Source organism: Natrix helvetica (assembly GCF_964273705.1).
Source record: "Natrix helvetica genome assembly, chromosome: 1".
NCBI lineage: Eukaryota > Metazoa > Chordata > Lepidosauria > Squamata > Natricidae > Natrix > Natrix helvetica.
Window position 1 is genome coordinate 258,891,472 of NC_138548.1, and position 17,899 is coordinate 258,909,370.

Here is a 17,899-nt window from a genome sequence, read left to right on the forward strand (position 1 = left end):
TGTTTTTAGGGTTTTTATGGTATATTTATTTCTTGTACAGCCTTATCTCCTCCACCCAAATGTATTTAACTGTTTTATATTATTGTATTTTTATCTGCATTTGACTGTACACCGCCCCGAGTCCCTTTTTGGGAGAGGGGGCGGTTTAGAAATCCAAGAAATAGATAAATAAATCATGCCCTTGTAAGCTCTACATTTCAATTGGCGCAGAATGTGGCTATGCAAGTAGTAAATGGTGCCAAATATACAGCACACTACACCATTATTGCATGAGCTGCACTGGTTATTGAGATCTTTCCAGGTGCAATTCAAGGTTGTCACCTTTAAAGCCCTATATGGCTTGGAGTAAGTTACTTGAAGGACTGCTTTTTTTCCAAGGGTCTCTACCCATCCAATTTGATCTAGCAGATTGGACATGCTCCAGATCCTGTCAACCAGAGCGTGTTGGCTGGTAGGGTTTAGATGGGCCTTTTTTGCAGTAGCCCCTGCTCTGTGGAATAAACTCCCCTCAGAGAATGGCCCCAACCTAACTGGCTTTTTGTAAGGTTGTAAAAACCTGGCTTTGTTCCCAAGCCCGAGGTGCTGACTGTGTTAATGGCCTTGTTTCCAAACTTTATGGCTAACTGGTCAAATATATTGGCTGCTGTGTATATTTATTTTGGATATTTTGGAATTGTTTTTAAAATGCTTTTGTTTTAATTGTTGTATACTTTGGAAACTGTAAGACACCCTGGGTCATTGATTACGAATGGTGGCTATGTAAATTGAATGAATGCATGCATCGCAATATCTTGGCTGTATATACCAGTGATAGTGAACCTACAGTACGCGTGCCACAGGTGGCATGCAGAGCCATTTCTTAGGATACGCGAGGCGTTGCCCTGTCAGCTCCAGCACGCATGCACACACTGGCCAGATGATTTCAGCCTTCATTTTTGGCAGTTTTTCGCCTCCGGAGGGCGAAAAACAACTCAACAAACAAACCAGAAGTCAGAAAATGGGCAGTTTCCAGCCTCCGGGGGAGGGGAGGCTGTTTTTGCCCTCCTCAGGCTCTTAGCCTGGGGAGGGCGAAAAACGGGTGCACCGTGCCATCGCGCACCAAAAGCGGGGGGGGGGGGAGGGACTGCGCACACATGCACAGGGGGGTAGTGCACATGTCTGGTGGGAGGGCGCATTGAATTATGGGTGTGGGTATGTGCAGGCACGACCCACCACGCTACCCCACCGCTTTTCGCACACAATGGCAAAAAGATTGGCCATCACTGGTATATACAGACAATGCTGAACAGTGATTCTATTTCAGATGATTTTTCCATATAGCTATAAAGCATTCATGTAAAGGAGATAAGCTACCCTGGCAGACATTTTTGATGTTTGATAGCCATAGTTTCATACTATTGACAGAGGAATCAATGCAATGACAAACAGTAGTGGAGGCAAAGTATCTCTTTGAAAGATTCTTCTCTTGATATTAACCTCTACAATCTCCCCACTGACCAGCAACAGCGTCTTCCACTGTGCCATTGATCTTTGCACAAACCTGATTTTTCTACTGACTCTTGTTATTTCTACACACTTGACTGTATATCCAATCATGTGGCAGGGAGTTGAAGCCCTTCTTGTAATTAATCCAAGCTACATTCAGGTTGATTTTCCTTCTCTTGCAGTTTTTCAAAATCATCTTGTCAATTAGGAACTAATATTTTGTTCCTCTGCTGTTTGGGCAGTTTTTCTTTCTGCTCAGGTGGGGAAAAAAACTTGTTTTCAATTCAATGATGTTGGACTGCATCTATTACCACACCAATTAGCAATTTGAATATTGTTGGTAAACAAGTAATTTGGTCTGTGGCTTCCTAATGTTTCCCCTTTTGCTAGATCTTTCGTTATTAGTATGTTTTGCAAATGTTAACCAATCTTCAATTTGACCTCCTTCAATATTTCAAAATTAGTGGGTACAGTCGAGTCAGATGTTTCAGTCAAAACCATGCAGATCATCTTCCCTTACAGCTGATCAATTCTTGATCTTCCTTGTCCTGTTCTGAACTGTCACTGCGTTAATTGTTTGCTAGCTGAGCTGAAGACTTACTGCGCAGGTCATAGGCAGGTCATAGGCCTTTATCAGCAATGATTTACTGCGCATGCTTAACACGTTTCTAATACATCACACATTCCAGAGACTTCTTTCCCTTTTGATCTTCTGTTCGTCTTCCAAGAAGGTGGACATTTGTTCTTGCCAAAATGTAACAATTAGATAGATTTGTTTTATTTCTATTTTCTTATTTTCATATTAAAAGTTTGTTTTCATTAGAACATGTTTTCCAGTAGAGTAGAGGGAGGGGTCACGCGAGGGTTTAACACAGCCTGATTGGTCCATTAGACTGAGAGAAAACTTCTTAACCTTCAGCTTCTCCTGTTGGTTCCCAGTTTCCTCTCAGTCTGGTCCAAAGCACTGTGCTTGGTTCCTAGTGAGAAATTCTAGTGTTATTCAATTAATTACTGATAAATTTAACTAATTTTTGTCCTGATCCATCACGGGAAAAAGAGCAAGTGTGGCACAGATTAGACGTACGGTGCGCTGTTCGCATTTACCTGAAGCGGACGGAGGGTGTTCGAAAAATGGAGGCGCTTTTCGTCTCCTTTCAGCCGGGTTCACTTGGGGCTAAGGTGTCCTCCTCCACTATTGGGAGTTGGATTAGACAGGCCATAGTCGAAGCATATGGTGCTTCGGGGAGGTCCCCTCCATCGGGGATAACTGCCCATTCTACCCGTAGTGTGGCTACTACTGCTGCCTGGGCTACCAGGGCTCCTCTCGAAGATATATGCCGTGTGGTCACTTGGGCCTCACCTACCCCTTTCATTCGACATTATCTGGATGTCTACGCCTCGGCGGAGGTGTCATTCGGTCGGAGGGGTCTCCAGAGGGTGGCAGCCGATCCTCCCCCTGGACCCCAGTCTACCCTCCCTGGGACTTAGCGTGGGAATGTCCCTCGCGTGACCCCTCCCTCTACTCTACTGGAAAAAGAACATTGGTCTTACATGAACGTTTCTTTTAAGGAGAGTAGAGGGAGGGGTCACGATCCCGCCCTAGTTAGTTAAGATAGGGTCTGGGGAGGGGGAGGACCGGGTGGCCCAGGGGGGGCTTGTCCTTGTTTTTTTGTGACTTACAGTTGCAGACTTCGACATCGCGGAAACTGGGAACCAACAGGAGAAGCTGAAGGTTAAGAAGTTTTCTCTCAGTCTAATGGACCAATCAGGCTGTGTTAAACCCTTGCGTGACCCCTCCCTCTACTCTCCTTAAAAGAAACGTTCAGGTAAGATCAACGTTCTTTCTCGGGTTTTTATTTTTGTTTTTCTTGAAGATATGCTGTTTGGAAAAGCTGTCGGTTTAAGACCTCATTAGCTCAGGTGAAAATTTCCCCTGACATGAACCATTTCTGTTTTTTTATTTTTAAAAAAAATCTTAGCCATCTCCTTTATCCATGCTGCATTCTTGTAGTATTTCTTTGAATTGTTTCAATAGCTGTGCCAGAACTACATTCTTCTCCTTTGCCAGGTATTGACTGGTTTGTTACAATTCCTCCATTGATGCACTAGTAGAAATGTTTCTGATCTGACTGAAACTGGAGATTCTGTCTATAATGTGCAATTCTGTCTACAGTGTGCAATTTGAGTTTCCTAACTTGTTGAACTTCTTGACTGTAGCTGTTACTTGTTGCTTTATTATTTGTAGTACTTTCTTGATTTTCCTTGCTTCTAGATGACATTTATCAGCATGTAAGCTCCTTTTCACTTCCCGGTGCTTAGTCTTTAACAAGAGGAAGAGTACAGAAGTGCACAGTTGCTACTCCCATCTAATTCTTGGATCATTTTACTAATTTGGAGATGTTTTCTACCAGTTAATGACATGAGAAGGAGGAAAGTTAAGACAGAAGAATTAACCATTTTCATTAACACACTTGCAAGTGGACTGTCAGGATACCGATACTGATCAGTGAAGCAAAACGAATCCAATAGTTTAAAATACAGATAGGCAATGGAGGCAAAAGATCTCATCCTATAATAGTTTTCTATCAATCTATGGATTAATTATTCAGCAATAGGAATAGATCCTACGTCAGGCTGAAATTGGGGTATTTTTTTTCTGCTAAAAATCAGTTCATATTTAGGGGAGGAAAAAAACAGGAAAACATTGGAGATCATATTTGAAATGCTCATTCTCCAAAATTAAGCTAATAGCACCCTCTGGTGTACAACAAAACTTCAACAACTAAAAGGCCTATAGTTGCTCTACAAAGCAATTCTCACTTGGCTTATACGTGAGATGTTCTGTTTGCTGACAAAAAGCACACCACTGTAATAGTTAATTATCTTTTTTACTTAAATATTCAAACCAGGAAAATTCAACAGAACTATATTAAACACTCAGTAGATGAAAGGTTTGAAAATAGAGAAATATATATACCCTTATCAAAATAAATTAAAAGTTCTTTGTCCATTTAGCTCATAAAAGGTAATCTTAGCCTTACAAATGTAATTTACCAAATGTTTCTTGCATTTTGGATTTGATATTTATTTTATACTGGAATTTCTTATGTCATGCCTATGGAAACAATGCCGCAAGTTGTACAAAAATGGCAGCATGTACTAGCGAACAATTTCCAAAGAAGCATTTATAAATGTGAAACAGTTACTGTATGTTTCGGAGTATAAGACACACCAAGATTTTGAAGAGGCAAATTTAAAAAAAAGTTTTTGCACTCTGCAGACTTCCCCCAAATGGCCCGTTTTTCATGAAAAGGGACCTGTTTTTTCTCAAAAAAAAGGGCATGCATAGCCTTTAGGAAGCTCATAGAATGCTCCTGGGGGCTGGGGGTGGGATTGAGCAAAAAATGGCCCATTTGTCGCTCATTTTTGCCCTCCCTAGCCCCCAGGAGCACTCTGGAAGCCTCCTAAAGGCTATGCATGGCCATTTGGGTGAAGGGGGCGGGTTTTCAGGAGGCCAAAAATGCTGTATTCAGTGTATAAGACGCACCCAGATTTTTCAGCCTCTTTTTGGAGGGAAAAAGGTGCGTCTTACATTCAAAAAAATACGGTAAGTGACAAGTGTATATCAATCTTATAATATTGTTGTCTTATTCCCAGATAATTGCAGGCTAAATGAAGTTTCTTAATTTCAATTTGTAATTTTGCGATTTGAAATAAAGGATTTTCTAATATTGTAATGCAGTTAAAATTAATCCACAACATATAATAAAATATTAAAAGGCCAAGATTTCAACACATAGCCATTGTACTTAAAACCTAACATACAATTTTAAAACTATCCAAACTGAACCTTAATCAAAGCTGTCATATTTATCTTTAATTAAGACCCCTTAGTAGTAGTTATAAGAAACACATTAAGTACTAGTAAGGAGAAGAAAACATAGGTTTAAATGAACTTGCAATGAAGGAATAGAAATAGTGGCACCTAATTAGGGCCAATATTTTCTGAAATCAACATGACAGAATTGTTATAGGATTCCCATATCTTTTTAATCACTTTTAGAAATTGCTTGTCAACTGCTTTTCAGCCATTAGGAACTATAGATCAACAAATTTAAAAACACAGGGTGAGTTTCCTAGGTAAATACAAATTAAAGGATTTAATTTTTTAAATAAACCTCAAAAGGCTGATTAGAACTTTGATTTTGAACATACACAGAGTCTAGATCTGAAATAAGATTCTGGAATTAATTATAAAAATAATTAAGTGGGGAAATGCTACACTGAACATACAAAAAAAACCAGCTGATGTCTTAACAACTAAAAGGAATATACAAATAACATATTAAGAGGGTGGATAATTTTTCCATATTGGATTTACAAATAGGCTTATTAAAGCTTTGAAGATCAAGACTAGAGGTGTCAAACTCAATTTCATGGAGGGGCGCATCAGCGTTGTGTTTGACCTCAGCGGGCCGAGGTAGGCGTGGCCAGCTCGACATCACTCATGTCGGGGGTGCCTGTGGCAGTCCAAGCATTCTGCCAGTGAAAATGAGCTCTCGAGCTCTGTTTTTGACTGCGCTGCCTGCGGCCCCTCCAAGCTCTATTTTCGCTGGCAAGGCCGGTCCTTCGCTGTTTCCAGGTCAGCCATGTGGGCCAGATCTAAGTACCCCGCAGGCCAGATCCAGCCCCCAGGCCTTCAGTTTGACATTCCTGATCAAGACTGTTAAAAGTAAAAGAAAGAAATATAAAGATGGTTTATATGATAAAGGTTAAAATAGATATATTATCTCTAATAACCTAAGTGGACTTTTGCTGTTTCTAATTGAAATGATTAGGTTTTTAAGGATTTGTTTGTGATGGGGTATGCAAAGAAGAGATCATTTGTTTAAGATAAGGTGATTACTTTTTTTATACTTGTGATGAAAGGGAAGTCATACCTATATATCTATTTCTATATCTATATAGCTATATATCTATAATTATATTTTTTGTTTATTGTTTAACACCTATTCTTTTAAAAAAAATTGTACCAATTTCTTATCATTGTCATTATAAATGCAGCCTCTAACTTACAGAATGGCTGCATATGACTACAGTAATATATGCTGAACCATGCAAACATACAGTATTCTTATTAAGACCCAAACAAAAAAAGTTGCTTACAACATGTTTTGTCTTAAGCTTCCAGCTGATTGACTCCTTATTCATTAACTTCAGAGTAAAATAAAAGAATTGAGAAATATATTTGATCTATGAACAATCCTTTTACCATTTGCATAGATTCACTCTAAATTTTCATGAGTACATGAGTACAATAACATGTTAAGATTTTTGCAAGGTTTGTATGCATTTTCAAAACAATTAAAAGAAACACTATATAAACATGAAATAGAGAAATAGCCACAGAGGATTCTCTTGAAAATGTTTAGCTGTGCCAGAAGTAGAAGTCCAAAAAACACCAGGGTTTTATACTAGAAGAGTGAAAAATATCACAGAAGGCAATTGCAAATCATTTCTGTATAGTCACCAGTAAAACTAACATATTCATGTAGTATTCAAGGAGTCTTTAGCCTAATAGAGAAATGAGCACTTATAATTGTCTAGACTAGAAGAAGGTGGACACCAAATGTTTAAACTATGATCTCTGAAATTCTTTATATTGGTCATGCTAGCTGTGGTTAATACGACTTAACAAATTTAGTCTAAATTTCTGGAGAACTCTAGATGGCCTATTTCTTTGATCTTTGTCTTCTTAGCAAATAGTTATGACAGGAGAAATGATATTCTTGTCTTTCCCAACCAAATCCTGATTTGCCCTCCAGGTTTTATGTCATTAAAGGTCCCACATGGCAGTTTGGGGAGCATGTGGCTGTAAGAGCCTGATTTGGGCTCTTTGCTATTAATAATGAAGGTTAAAATCAGGAAATTAATGAAAGAAAAAACTACAAACTGTCAGCAAATAAGCAATACTGCCAATTGATTCTGAGAAAAGTTATTATTCTCTACCAGCTCAAGGTATTGTGGAAGAGATATTAAATACTCAACTGCTCAGTGTTCAGGAAGGGCCATTTGAAAAACTGCTGAGCTGAGCAGGCAATGCAAAGAGCCAATCTTAGTACCATTGCACTAAGCATATATCCATTTACAAGACAGGTGCAAAGGCTGCTCTGACCTCAAGGCTGGAAAAATATACTGAGCTGTTCAGATCATCTCCAGATTGTAAGACTAATGTGCAAAAGTTGTATTGCAAACAACATTTAAAAGTTACAAAGTGTTCTTGGAAAAAGAAAATTATTGAAGCAATTCATACAAGGATCTTTTGTTCTTTAAAAACATTCCAAATACCTAAACAAATTTTAAACCATGCAACTGTGTCCAGGGCAGAACCCTCCTAGACAGGAACTGCGACTAGTGGTCATAGTATTAAAACAATATAGACAACCATTGAACGTGAATGTTATCATTCAGACTTACTTTGCAGTCTATACCAATTTTTTTTTAGATAAGTAGTATTTAATTTCTACATTCTTTTGTAGGACTATACAACACTATACAATACAGAGAGGACACTAGGGAATGCAGAATGGGATATATTCAGCTGGGATATAAAGTGAATTGCTAAAGATTCAACAAGGATATCAATTACAGTTATTACATACCTAGTAATCAGATGTAGCACAACAACCTAAGTCTATTATATAAATAAGAGAAGACCCTCAATGAAATACAAAAGTCTTTTGGAAGGCTCTCCTACTCTACTTCCATAAATTAGCATATGTCTAGTAAATGGAAAATTGAGAATTTGTTTAGCAGAATCTACCAGAAAAAAATATATAAATCTACTCTGAGGAAAAATTAATCTAGATTGAAGAAAGAAAGCTATGCTAATTTAAAGTTCCTAAAAGGGTCCTGTGGCACTCAGGAGATAATAATCTTACTAATTCAAAAGTGCTGGTTATGTTTTTAAGATGTATATCAGTTTCTTTTTTGGTCTTGGAAGCTGACTGCAAAAAATATGAAGGTTCTGTAACATGTTTTTCAAGTACCATATCATGCATCAATTTTCAAGATAAAAGAACAATCCTGAACTAAAATGTAGCAATCAATAGCTATGCTGTAACATTATATTCCCTCACTTATAATTATTAGGAATTGGGTCACAGAGGCTATGTCTTAAGCTTATAATAAATATAATACAGTTGCTTGTCTTAAAAAAGACAGGATAATTTATGTTACTTATGGTACTTTCTCTCCCTCACTCCTTTGTCCTCTCAAACTCTATACGGTCTTACTTAAATCAGTTATTAATATACTAACAACAGTTGTACACCATGCTGTGTATTAGTTTAAAATTTTGTTAGTTTGGGGTTTTTCAGTGGCTTACTATGTAAGTTATGTAAACACAGGCCATTTGTTTAGCTTGTGATTCAAAGTACTATATTGTAAAAACCCAGAAAATAAATAAATTAAACTACGTAGCCTAAGCATCTTGTCTGAACATAACAGGTGACATTAATTTGCATTACTAAATAAAATGCCCTTCTGTTCCATATTAGTTTTACTTTTAAGGAATCCAATCAATTGACATCCACTATCATAAATATCTGTAATATTTCCCTTCAGTGACTAGTCATATGAAAAAAGACATAAAAAGTTATAAAAACTTAAAATTAAGACAATACTTTCCTGCATAAAATAATCAAACCTATGAGAAATTCTGCAAATCTTCGGGAAATGTTAAGGTTCCAGTTCAATGATATACTAAAAAAAGTATTAAGTTTAATATTCAATAACATAAAGCAATGTAACACATAATTAACTTTGTACAAAGATGAATTAATTGTAAGGTCTGTAATACCTGTTTAACTGAACAAGCCAAAACATTAACATATCAAAGCTGCCTTGCACAATGACTTTTAGGTTCTCTTGAGTAATCAGAATCATGGCAAAAGCAACAGAAAAAACAAGTCTGTTAAAGAAACAGCAGAAAGATTTGGAGATTAAACAAAAACCAGATATGCTTAAAGTATAGTATGTATAGAAAAATACACATACAAAATAATTATAAATTATTTTAAAATTAAGATTTCTAAAGATGGGTATGTTGGGAAAGATTGAAGGCAAAAGGAGAAGACAATGGCAGAGGATGAGATGGATAATGTATGCACAAACATGAATTTCAACAAATTCCAGGAAACAGTGGAGGGGCAGGGGGGCCTGTCATGTTATGGTCCATGATGCTGTGAGTTGGACATGACTTAGCGACTGAACAACAAATGTGGCTAATCAATTCGACACTTCACTACTACTACTACTACTCATTCAATATCATCTTCCAGACATATCAGATATGATCCTTTTTATGTTTTTGGAAAATGGAAAGACATATCCAAGAGTATGAAAGGCACTGTTTCCATGTCAATCTCAGAGCAAGAGGGAATAGGTATTTCAAACTGATCTGCAAGAACTTGATGGGATTCCACCACAGCCTGAGGCAAAAAAAAACCCTAAAACCCCATTCACTTGAACATAGCCAATTTTCTATCGAATGAAGCTTGGTCTTTATTTTTTTTAACTAACAGGTGCCACCGTCTGAACAAGTCTGAGAACCTTCAATTTGGAAAGCTTCTCTTCCCCAAAGAAAATTCAGAATACATGGAAACAAGCAAGATCAGATGCAGCGATCTGTTCTACCTAGACTACAAGAAAAAGAGGAGAGCTGCAATCAGTACAAGGAAAGATGAAGTTATCGCCCTTAAGAGAAAAGAGAACAGGCGGGAGATAGCAGAGCTAAAATACTCCCAAAAGACACAAAAAGTGTGGCGAGCTTTTGAAGGCTCCTTCACAAAGCAGCAGAAGCAGACTGCGGGGGCTGAGATGGACCACTTCCCCTCAGAAGCACACAGAGAAGGGCTACCCCACACTTCAAACTCGATTAAAAGCCCCATCCTCGTTCCCACCAACTCCCAGCGCATGCTTGTTCAAGATACTACACATGCGTACTTTCCCTCTCGCGCTTTCTACAAAACAGAATCCCACGCGTGCGTGGTACCCACCACCTCCCTCAGGTCAGAGAGCGAGGACCTGGTTCTCCTTCCCTCCGACCGTTGACCGGTGGCCGCTGCCGCACGACCTCCTCCCCCCCTCCCCGTCGGCCCATGCGATACCCTCGGACTCCAACGGCTCTCCCTCACCTCATAGTACTTCATAGCTCCGCGCTCGTTTTCGTTCCCGTGGCGTAAAGCACCCTTTCCCCTCACGTGACACGCTCTAACTTCGTTGAAGGGGGTGCGCGGCGCGAACAATTATAAGGCGAATCACGGAGAACTCTTATCTCGGACGATCAGCCAATTAGATGCCAGCAACTACCCCTTCCCGCCTACGTGCCCACCTCCAAACGTCACCATGGCAACTTGTAGCGCGTGACCACGCCTGACCCAATCCAGTGGCCAAAGGGTAGAAGTGGCAACCCGTCGAAGCAATCATCACATCCGAGAACGTCGCCTTGATCCAATCACGAAGCTGCAAACAAATATAGATGACCTTCGAAGGGTTGCCGCAGGTGATGCGGTGGGAGCTGAAAAAAGATTCCGAGGGCAAAGGTCCCCATGCGCGGTTTCGTACCTGAGAGCGGCAGCTGTTAAGAGTCCGTTGGAAGTGCCTTCAGAGTCGGCCGCAAGCGAGGTCAAATGATCGGGATGAGAACGGTTAGTTCCGTTCCTGACGGTCGAAAGAGTGGCTGCTGTGTAGAGTTGCTCCACATCACTTTTATACTGGAGTAAGTCTCAATAGAACTATATTCCAGTTCAGTAACTGTCAAATTAGTTCGTTGCCAGTCGGTCTGGCTCGATTCCTGGCGGTTCCGTGTACAAATACTTGGCCTCATTTTGGTAACAAGTCATTTTCTTCCAGGAGTTCCAGTAACTTCTTCCATCTCACCCAAACCCATAATTCGAAGGGATCTTGAAAACTTATTTTCACAGTCCTGTATTGCCACTGGACTATTAATTTAACCATTCTGACCTACCTTGTTGTAAATAAAGGCTGATCCTTAGGCTGATCCTAAGTTTGTGTTTGTCACAGCTTTCCTTCCAAGAATTTGCTCCCTCTTTGCTTTATCTGTTCTTTAACCCAAGTAAGCAAAATTATTTCCCACCTTAATTTCTGCATTAAGTTTACATTCAGAAAGAGTGGAGGTTGGCATTAGTTTTGTCTTCTTTGTGTTTATCATTAACTTAGATTTTTTTCCTTTCCTCTCTTTATTTTCATAATGAACTCTGTTGAATACTTCCAACTTCTAAATTGTGTTGTCAGATTATTTTAAATTTTTTGGATGCCCAGGATTGATTCTGTCATATCTTTTGAGTTCTGCCATATTTACATTATATTCATTTTATAAGTCCAATATGCAACAGACTACTGCAGTGCATTCTACATGGGGCTGCTCTTGACGAGCATCTGCAAGTCTCCACTGGTACAGAATGCAGCTGCACGGGTAGTAAAGGGTGTCAGATATCCAACATAACATCATTTTTTTGTGAATTGTATTATTGTCAGGGTGTTCCCAGGTACAATTCAAGGAGCTGGTTATCATCTTCAAAGCCCTCCAAGGTTTAGAGGTGAGTTACTTTAGGGTCTTTCTAGGGTCACAAGTGTGTTAAGGGACTTGTTTCCTGGGTGTATTACCATCCATAGTAACAGTTTTACAATAGTGTTGTATATATTTACTTTCATTTTATGTTTTATAAATCAAAGGGCTATAGAAATCAAATAGCAATTGTATCCACATCTTACTTTTTTCTTGTTCTGCACTGCTGCAAATTTTTAGTTCAGTTCTTACTCTTCCATTTCCATATTGTAAACTTTCAGAAGAAAATCCACTGCTTTGACAACCATTAGTCTTACTGTATTTCAGGGTCTAGAATGATCTACATAGACAAAGGTTTTGCTATAAATTGTTAAAGGTAAATGCTGTATTCTCATGATCTCTTTATTATTCATGTTATGATAACTCTTTGATTTCATGTCCCTTTGCCTTTTCTGAAAAATGTCCATTTGTTTGATATTTCTCTTTTTTTTAAAAAAATATTTATTTATTTATTTTCTTTAAAAAAAACAAGACAACACATACAGAACAAAAGCAAGGAGAAAAAACAACTTTCCTCAATTTCATCAAGCATGTCGTCTGGTTACAAGTTTTTGTGCATCAGTTTTTACAATTAAAAGTAAAGTCACTGGTTATCCATTAAACCTAACTAAATATTTCATTGAGCATTATGTGTTCAGATTACCATTAATATTCTTTCATTTGTGACGACCCTTATTTCCTTGAATCCATAATTATCTATTAGGTAACAATAAGTCTTTATAGAATTATAATATCGCCTATCTCTAGAGAGGGAAAGCAAAAATTAAATCAAAAGATTCCCATTCATTCATATTGTACATTTACACCTTCAATTAACCATAATGTCATGAATCATCCACAGCTCCAAATATAATTTTTCATTGTTAATTATTAATCCATATAGACATTAAGTATTTCAATTCATATATGTATCCATTGTTCATTACATCATCATTAGTCCATTTAGTATAGCAGAAATCTTTATAGTATAGAATGATCACTACCTACAATTATACCTAAATGTACAAATCATCCCACTCTTATACATTAGGTTTATTATTGTTCTTCATATATCGTGTAAATAAGTACTCTATTTCATAATAAAAAAACCTTTCATAACAGTAAATATAACTTTCTATTATTGCATAAGAAAACAATTTCATTTCCAGGTTTTTTTTATCTAACCATTGGTAAAACAAATCCCATACATTTGCTCATCCTCTAGTTCTCTAATTTCAAATGTAAGCTTACCCATTTCAGCACATTCCAAAATGTCCATTTGTTTGATATTTCTCTTATTTATGTACATTTCTATTTGTAAGATCATGAACCAATTTTGTCTTGCATAGAGAATTCTGTTTTCCGGGTGATATCTTACTGATATCTTATTAAAAGATTAAAGGGGAAAATACCTAAATGTTAATTAATGGCTTTCCCAATGATTCTATTGTCTTGTCATTACATGAGTCATATGGTGATGAAATTGTTTAAAATGACGCCTGGGAAAATCCTCTCATCTAAGAATATGGGCAAGCAGGAACTAGTACAAAAATCCATCTGGTGATTCATACATACCCAGAGCTGGGAATGGCCCAATAGTATTTTGTGTGCCACTCCCATCTATTTTTGTATTTAGTTAGCATCAGAAATCTGACATAATTGTCAGAGAAAATAATACTAGTTTTTCACTTATTGAAAGTTGATGATGTTACACTATTTTATTAATGTGCTAATTTACTTGCATGTCCCCTCCAATGATGTTTGACTCAGAATAGCTTATAGATTTCCAAACATTAAAACGAAACATTGTGACAGTGTAAACCTAAAAGCTAATAATCATGTGATAAATACCTTATCACATGACAACAAGCAACCATAAGACCACTGTCATCTGCAGAGAGTAAAATGGTTCCCTCGGCTCCAAAGGACCATCGAAATAGCCAAGTCTTAATGCCACTGCAAAAAACTAACAGGGTCAGAGCCTGACTATAACACTGTTCCAGAGAAGAGACACATTCTGGTGAGAAAGGAGTTCCCTGAGGATGGGCTCCATCAAGAGTCTGAAAGCTCTTGCTGGAGCAAGAGACTAAACCTCTGGTCCCGGTGATCACCCAGATTGGATCCTGCAAGAGACATAGTGACTGAGAGGCCTAACCCAAGATTTTACAAATAACATGTACAAACAGGACACAGAAGGATCCTTTTCTTTTAGTTGCTGATGCATGTGGAGAGGCCTTTGCAGAAGACAGTCTTACAAATACTGCCCCAGTTCTTTCACAAGAGCAATCAATGTAGATTTACGGTATTTTTCAGACTATAAGACGCTGCAGACTATAAGACACACATTAGCTTTAGAGGAAGAAAACAAGAAAAAAAATCTGCCTCCGCTCGCCTCTGCTGCGGCATGCTCGCCACTGCAGCCCACTTGCCACCACGGCCCGTTTGCCATCGATAGGCAGTGGCAGCAATGCCCACTGCCTAGAATAGCCGATCGGTGCTGCACCAACCCCCTGCCCCCCCTGCCGCCAAAATATTCACTGTATAAGACACACAGACATTTCTACCCATTTTGGGAGGGGGGGATGTGTCTTATAGTTTGAAAAATATGGTAGTTCCATGCCTGTGTTCAGTCTGAACCCTGACTGAAAAAAGTCCAGAGAATCCATTTCTTCAGAGCCCCCTGAAACTGCAGCTCTCAACCTCCTCTGAAAAAAGAAAGTTAGATTTTGATAGTTTCTTAAAGAGTAGCTGAAGGGGAAACAAAGGAAGTCACACACAGATGAGGAGCTGACACCATTAGCAACTAGTAGGAGATTGCAAACAAGATTGCATTGTCAGATAAAAATACAATATTGAATTGTCAAGATAATCCACTAATTATGACCTGCCACTAGGGAGAATACAAGTCAATTGATTTTATTCACTTCAACTGGATGAATCTACAATGTACAAAAAACCTTTTAAATATCATTACTTTTATAATATAGGAATTCAGGGACAAATACGTAAGGATTTTCTCTTTTGTATTGCAGGAATGACCAAGAAAGAATTTGGTTTGTTGAATATAGTACTCTTTAATATGAGATGGCAGGAAGCAAGATCAAGAAGACTTAATTCTATTTTGTAAAACATCTGCAGCCCCCAATTCCCCACCCCCACGTAGTATAGCAGCATGGGAAATGTGGGAAAGGATCATGAAATGAGTACAGAGCAATCATTTGATGGCTTGCAGAAGGAGGAACAGCCTCTCATTAATTTTAGCTCCTTTCCTTAATCCTCTTTCCTTAACAAATGTCATTCATGCATACTGAGATCAGAAAGCTATTTCAAGCACACATAGTATAGATTCTAGAAACAGGTGAAGGACTGATGAAGAAAAATAATATAAAATGCCAAAACTCTGTCTTTAGAATTCTTGTTTAATTCCCCCCATCCCAAAACTGCAAAAAGCAAAAAGCAAAAAAATCTAAAAAAGCACTGTATTTTAAATTAGGAATTAAAAACTCTTTCATATGAAAGAGCTACTGTTGCTTCAGATCAATGTAATAAATAGGTTTATAATGAATAGGTTTCCAGTGTTTGTGTGTGTGTGAGGGGGGGGGGGAGAAAGAATGGGTTTGCACATCATTCTGAACCATACTTGTTTGTTCACAAACAAATTTCAGTGAACTCAATTGGCTGGCGTCACAGAACCTATAATAGATTTGCTTAGTTTTAGCTTAGTGTTTTGTATGAACCCATTGTCTCCTTATATCACCCCAACTCACTAAAAGAAATCTTACCTTTGTTGCAAAGAAAATCTCTCTATATCCTGTAGATTAATTACTAGACAACCCATGCTCCGCTGTATCATTTCAGAGATATTTCCTTACCAGATCCTTCAATGTCTTCAACAATGACAAAGCTTCTAATGAAAAACTGTGAATATATTCAGAGATGTATCTGCCTTGAAAATAACCCATATTGAATTATATAGTACAGTCAAACATCAACACAGAAAATGTTTTTATGATAATATTTATGACATAAAATGTTTTATAAAATTTGCCAGATTTCAGTTTCATATGAGCCATGGGTCCTGGATTTTGGATGCATTCTCTGAGGACTTGGTTTAAAAAGTTTTGTTCTGTTGTGTTGCTTTGCCCAGTTAAAGGTTACAAGAACCAGAGTTTTAGAAGAGTATAAATTTCCCAGTGTGATTAAGAAATTAGGATGACAGGGCTTGACTATAGGTTATACCACAGTTGTGATTTTCGGCTGCTCAACTCGCAAGACAACTGCAAAAACATCTGTTTCATGAGGAGTCACCGTCCAGAGTACAAGTGGATTATCTGACAAGCTCTCTTTGATCCAGAGAGATTTTGCAGGCAAGCATCTCTCTAGTGTCTCTCTATATCTTCAGAGATGTCATTCTGTCATAATTCCTCAGCTCTTTGACTGAACACATCCTTTTTCAGTCAATTTCAGAAATTCCTTGTTTACTGCTTTTCAACTATTAGGAACCTTTCATCAACAAGTATGAAAACATAATCTACGTTTCTTTCCTTCAATCCTTAGTGAAATAAACTTTAAATAGAAGTACAATGACTTAAAAAAAAGGGAGGGCTGAAATAAACCATAAAATAATGTTTAGAACTTGGAAAATTACAAACAGGATAAGGGACCAGATGGATTTGAAATAAGATTTTGGAATTAATTATAAAAGGCCATTCGATGAGAAAATGCTTTTCTTTTTAATTCCTTATTTTTAAATGATAAAATCGGATTTTGAAGGTTAAACACTGAGGGAGCTGGAAGGAACTGAAGATTGCAATTAAGTGTATTAACATTGGACATACTGGGGAACAACAGACCCAAAATTAATTTTCAGTGTCTGCCTCATATTTTAAAAATGTCACAGAAAAGGTACTGTTTTTACTGGACAAGACTGATGTGAAGATGGATTTTAAAATGACAGGCTACAAGAATTATATGGAAATAGAGACTACACTGAACATACAAAAAAATCAGCTGCTATCTTAATAATGAAAAAGGATATTCAGATAACAAACCAAGAGAGTAACCTGGACAATTTTCCGATACTGGATTTACTAAGGATGCTTGTTAAAACTCTGAAGAGTTTTGCGAGATGGGAAAAAGAAAAAGATGAAAACAAATCATGTTCTAGGACAGTGGTCGGCAAGCCACGGCTCGCGAGCCACATGCGGCTCTTTACACACTTTAATGTGGCTCTTCTGTGTGCCGGGCGCCCGTTCCCCTCCCTCCTCTCGGGCACTTCAAAACAAGCGCCCCTTTCCCTTTTTTCTTTTCGACCCACAATGATTAGGGAGGATCCTGAAGTCGGGCGGGGACGAGAAGCGAGGAGGCAGAAAAAGAAACGGAGGCTAAGGAGCTTCCCCCCCCCCGCCTCCTCCCAGCAAAAATCTAACCGGGGAGCCGGGCGGGCAGTAGCAAATTAGCCAATCACGCCGCGTGATCAGCTAATTTGCTACTGCCCACCGGCTCCCTGATAAGATTTTTGCGGGGGGGGGGGAGAAGCTCCTTGGCCTCCGTCTCTTTTTCTCCCTCCTCGCTTCTTGGGGGTCCACCAATGGGGGAGCAAGGCCCGCCCAGCGCCAGGCTTTGGGCTAACACAGAGGTCTGCAAAGTTGGCTGTTTTAAGACTGGTGGACTTCAATTCTCAGAATTCTGGGAGTTGAAGTCCACCAGTCTTAAGAGCCAATTTTGCAGATCCATGTCTGGGCTAATATGATTGATGCCCTTGGTGGACTTCAATTCTCAGAA

General features: G+C 38.4%; 1 protein-coding gene across 1 annotated transcript in view; it reads right to left on the reverse strand.

The window, feature by feature from the left end:
• Positions 1 to 11,548, reverse strand: part of TECR (trans-2,3-enoyl-CoA reductase) — a 46,032-nt gene extending 34,484 nt beyond the window's left edge. Inside the window, exon 1 of the mRNA XM_081965532.1 lies at positions 10,683 to 11,548. Within this exon, the coding sequence (XP_081821658.1) occupies positions 10,683 to 10,697 (15 nt within the window). The 5' untranslated portion in view covers positions 10,698 to 11,548. The remainder of the gene's footprint in view (positions 1 to 10,682) is intronic.
• Between the last annotated feature and the right edge of the window lie 6,351 nt (positions 11,549 to 17,899).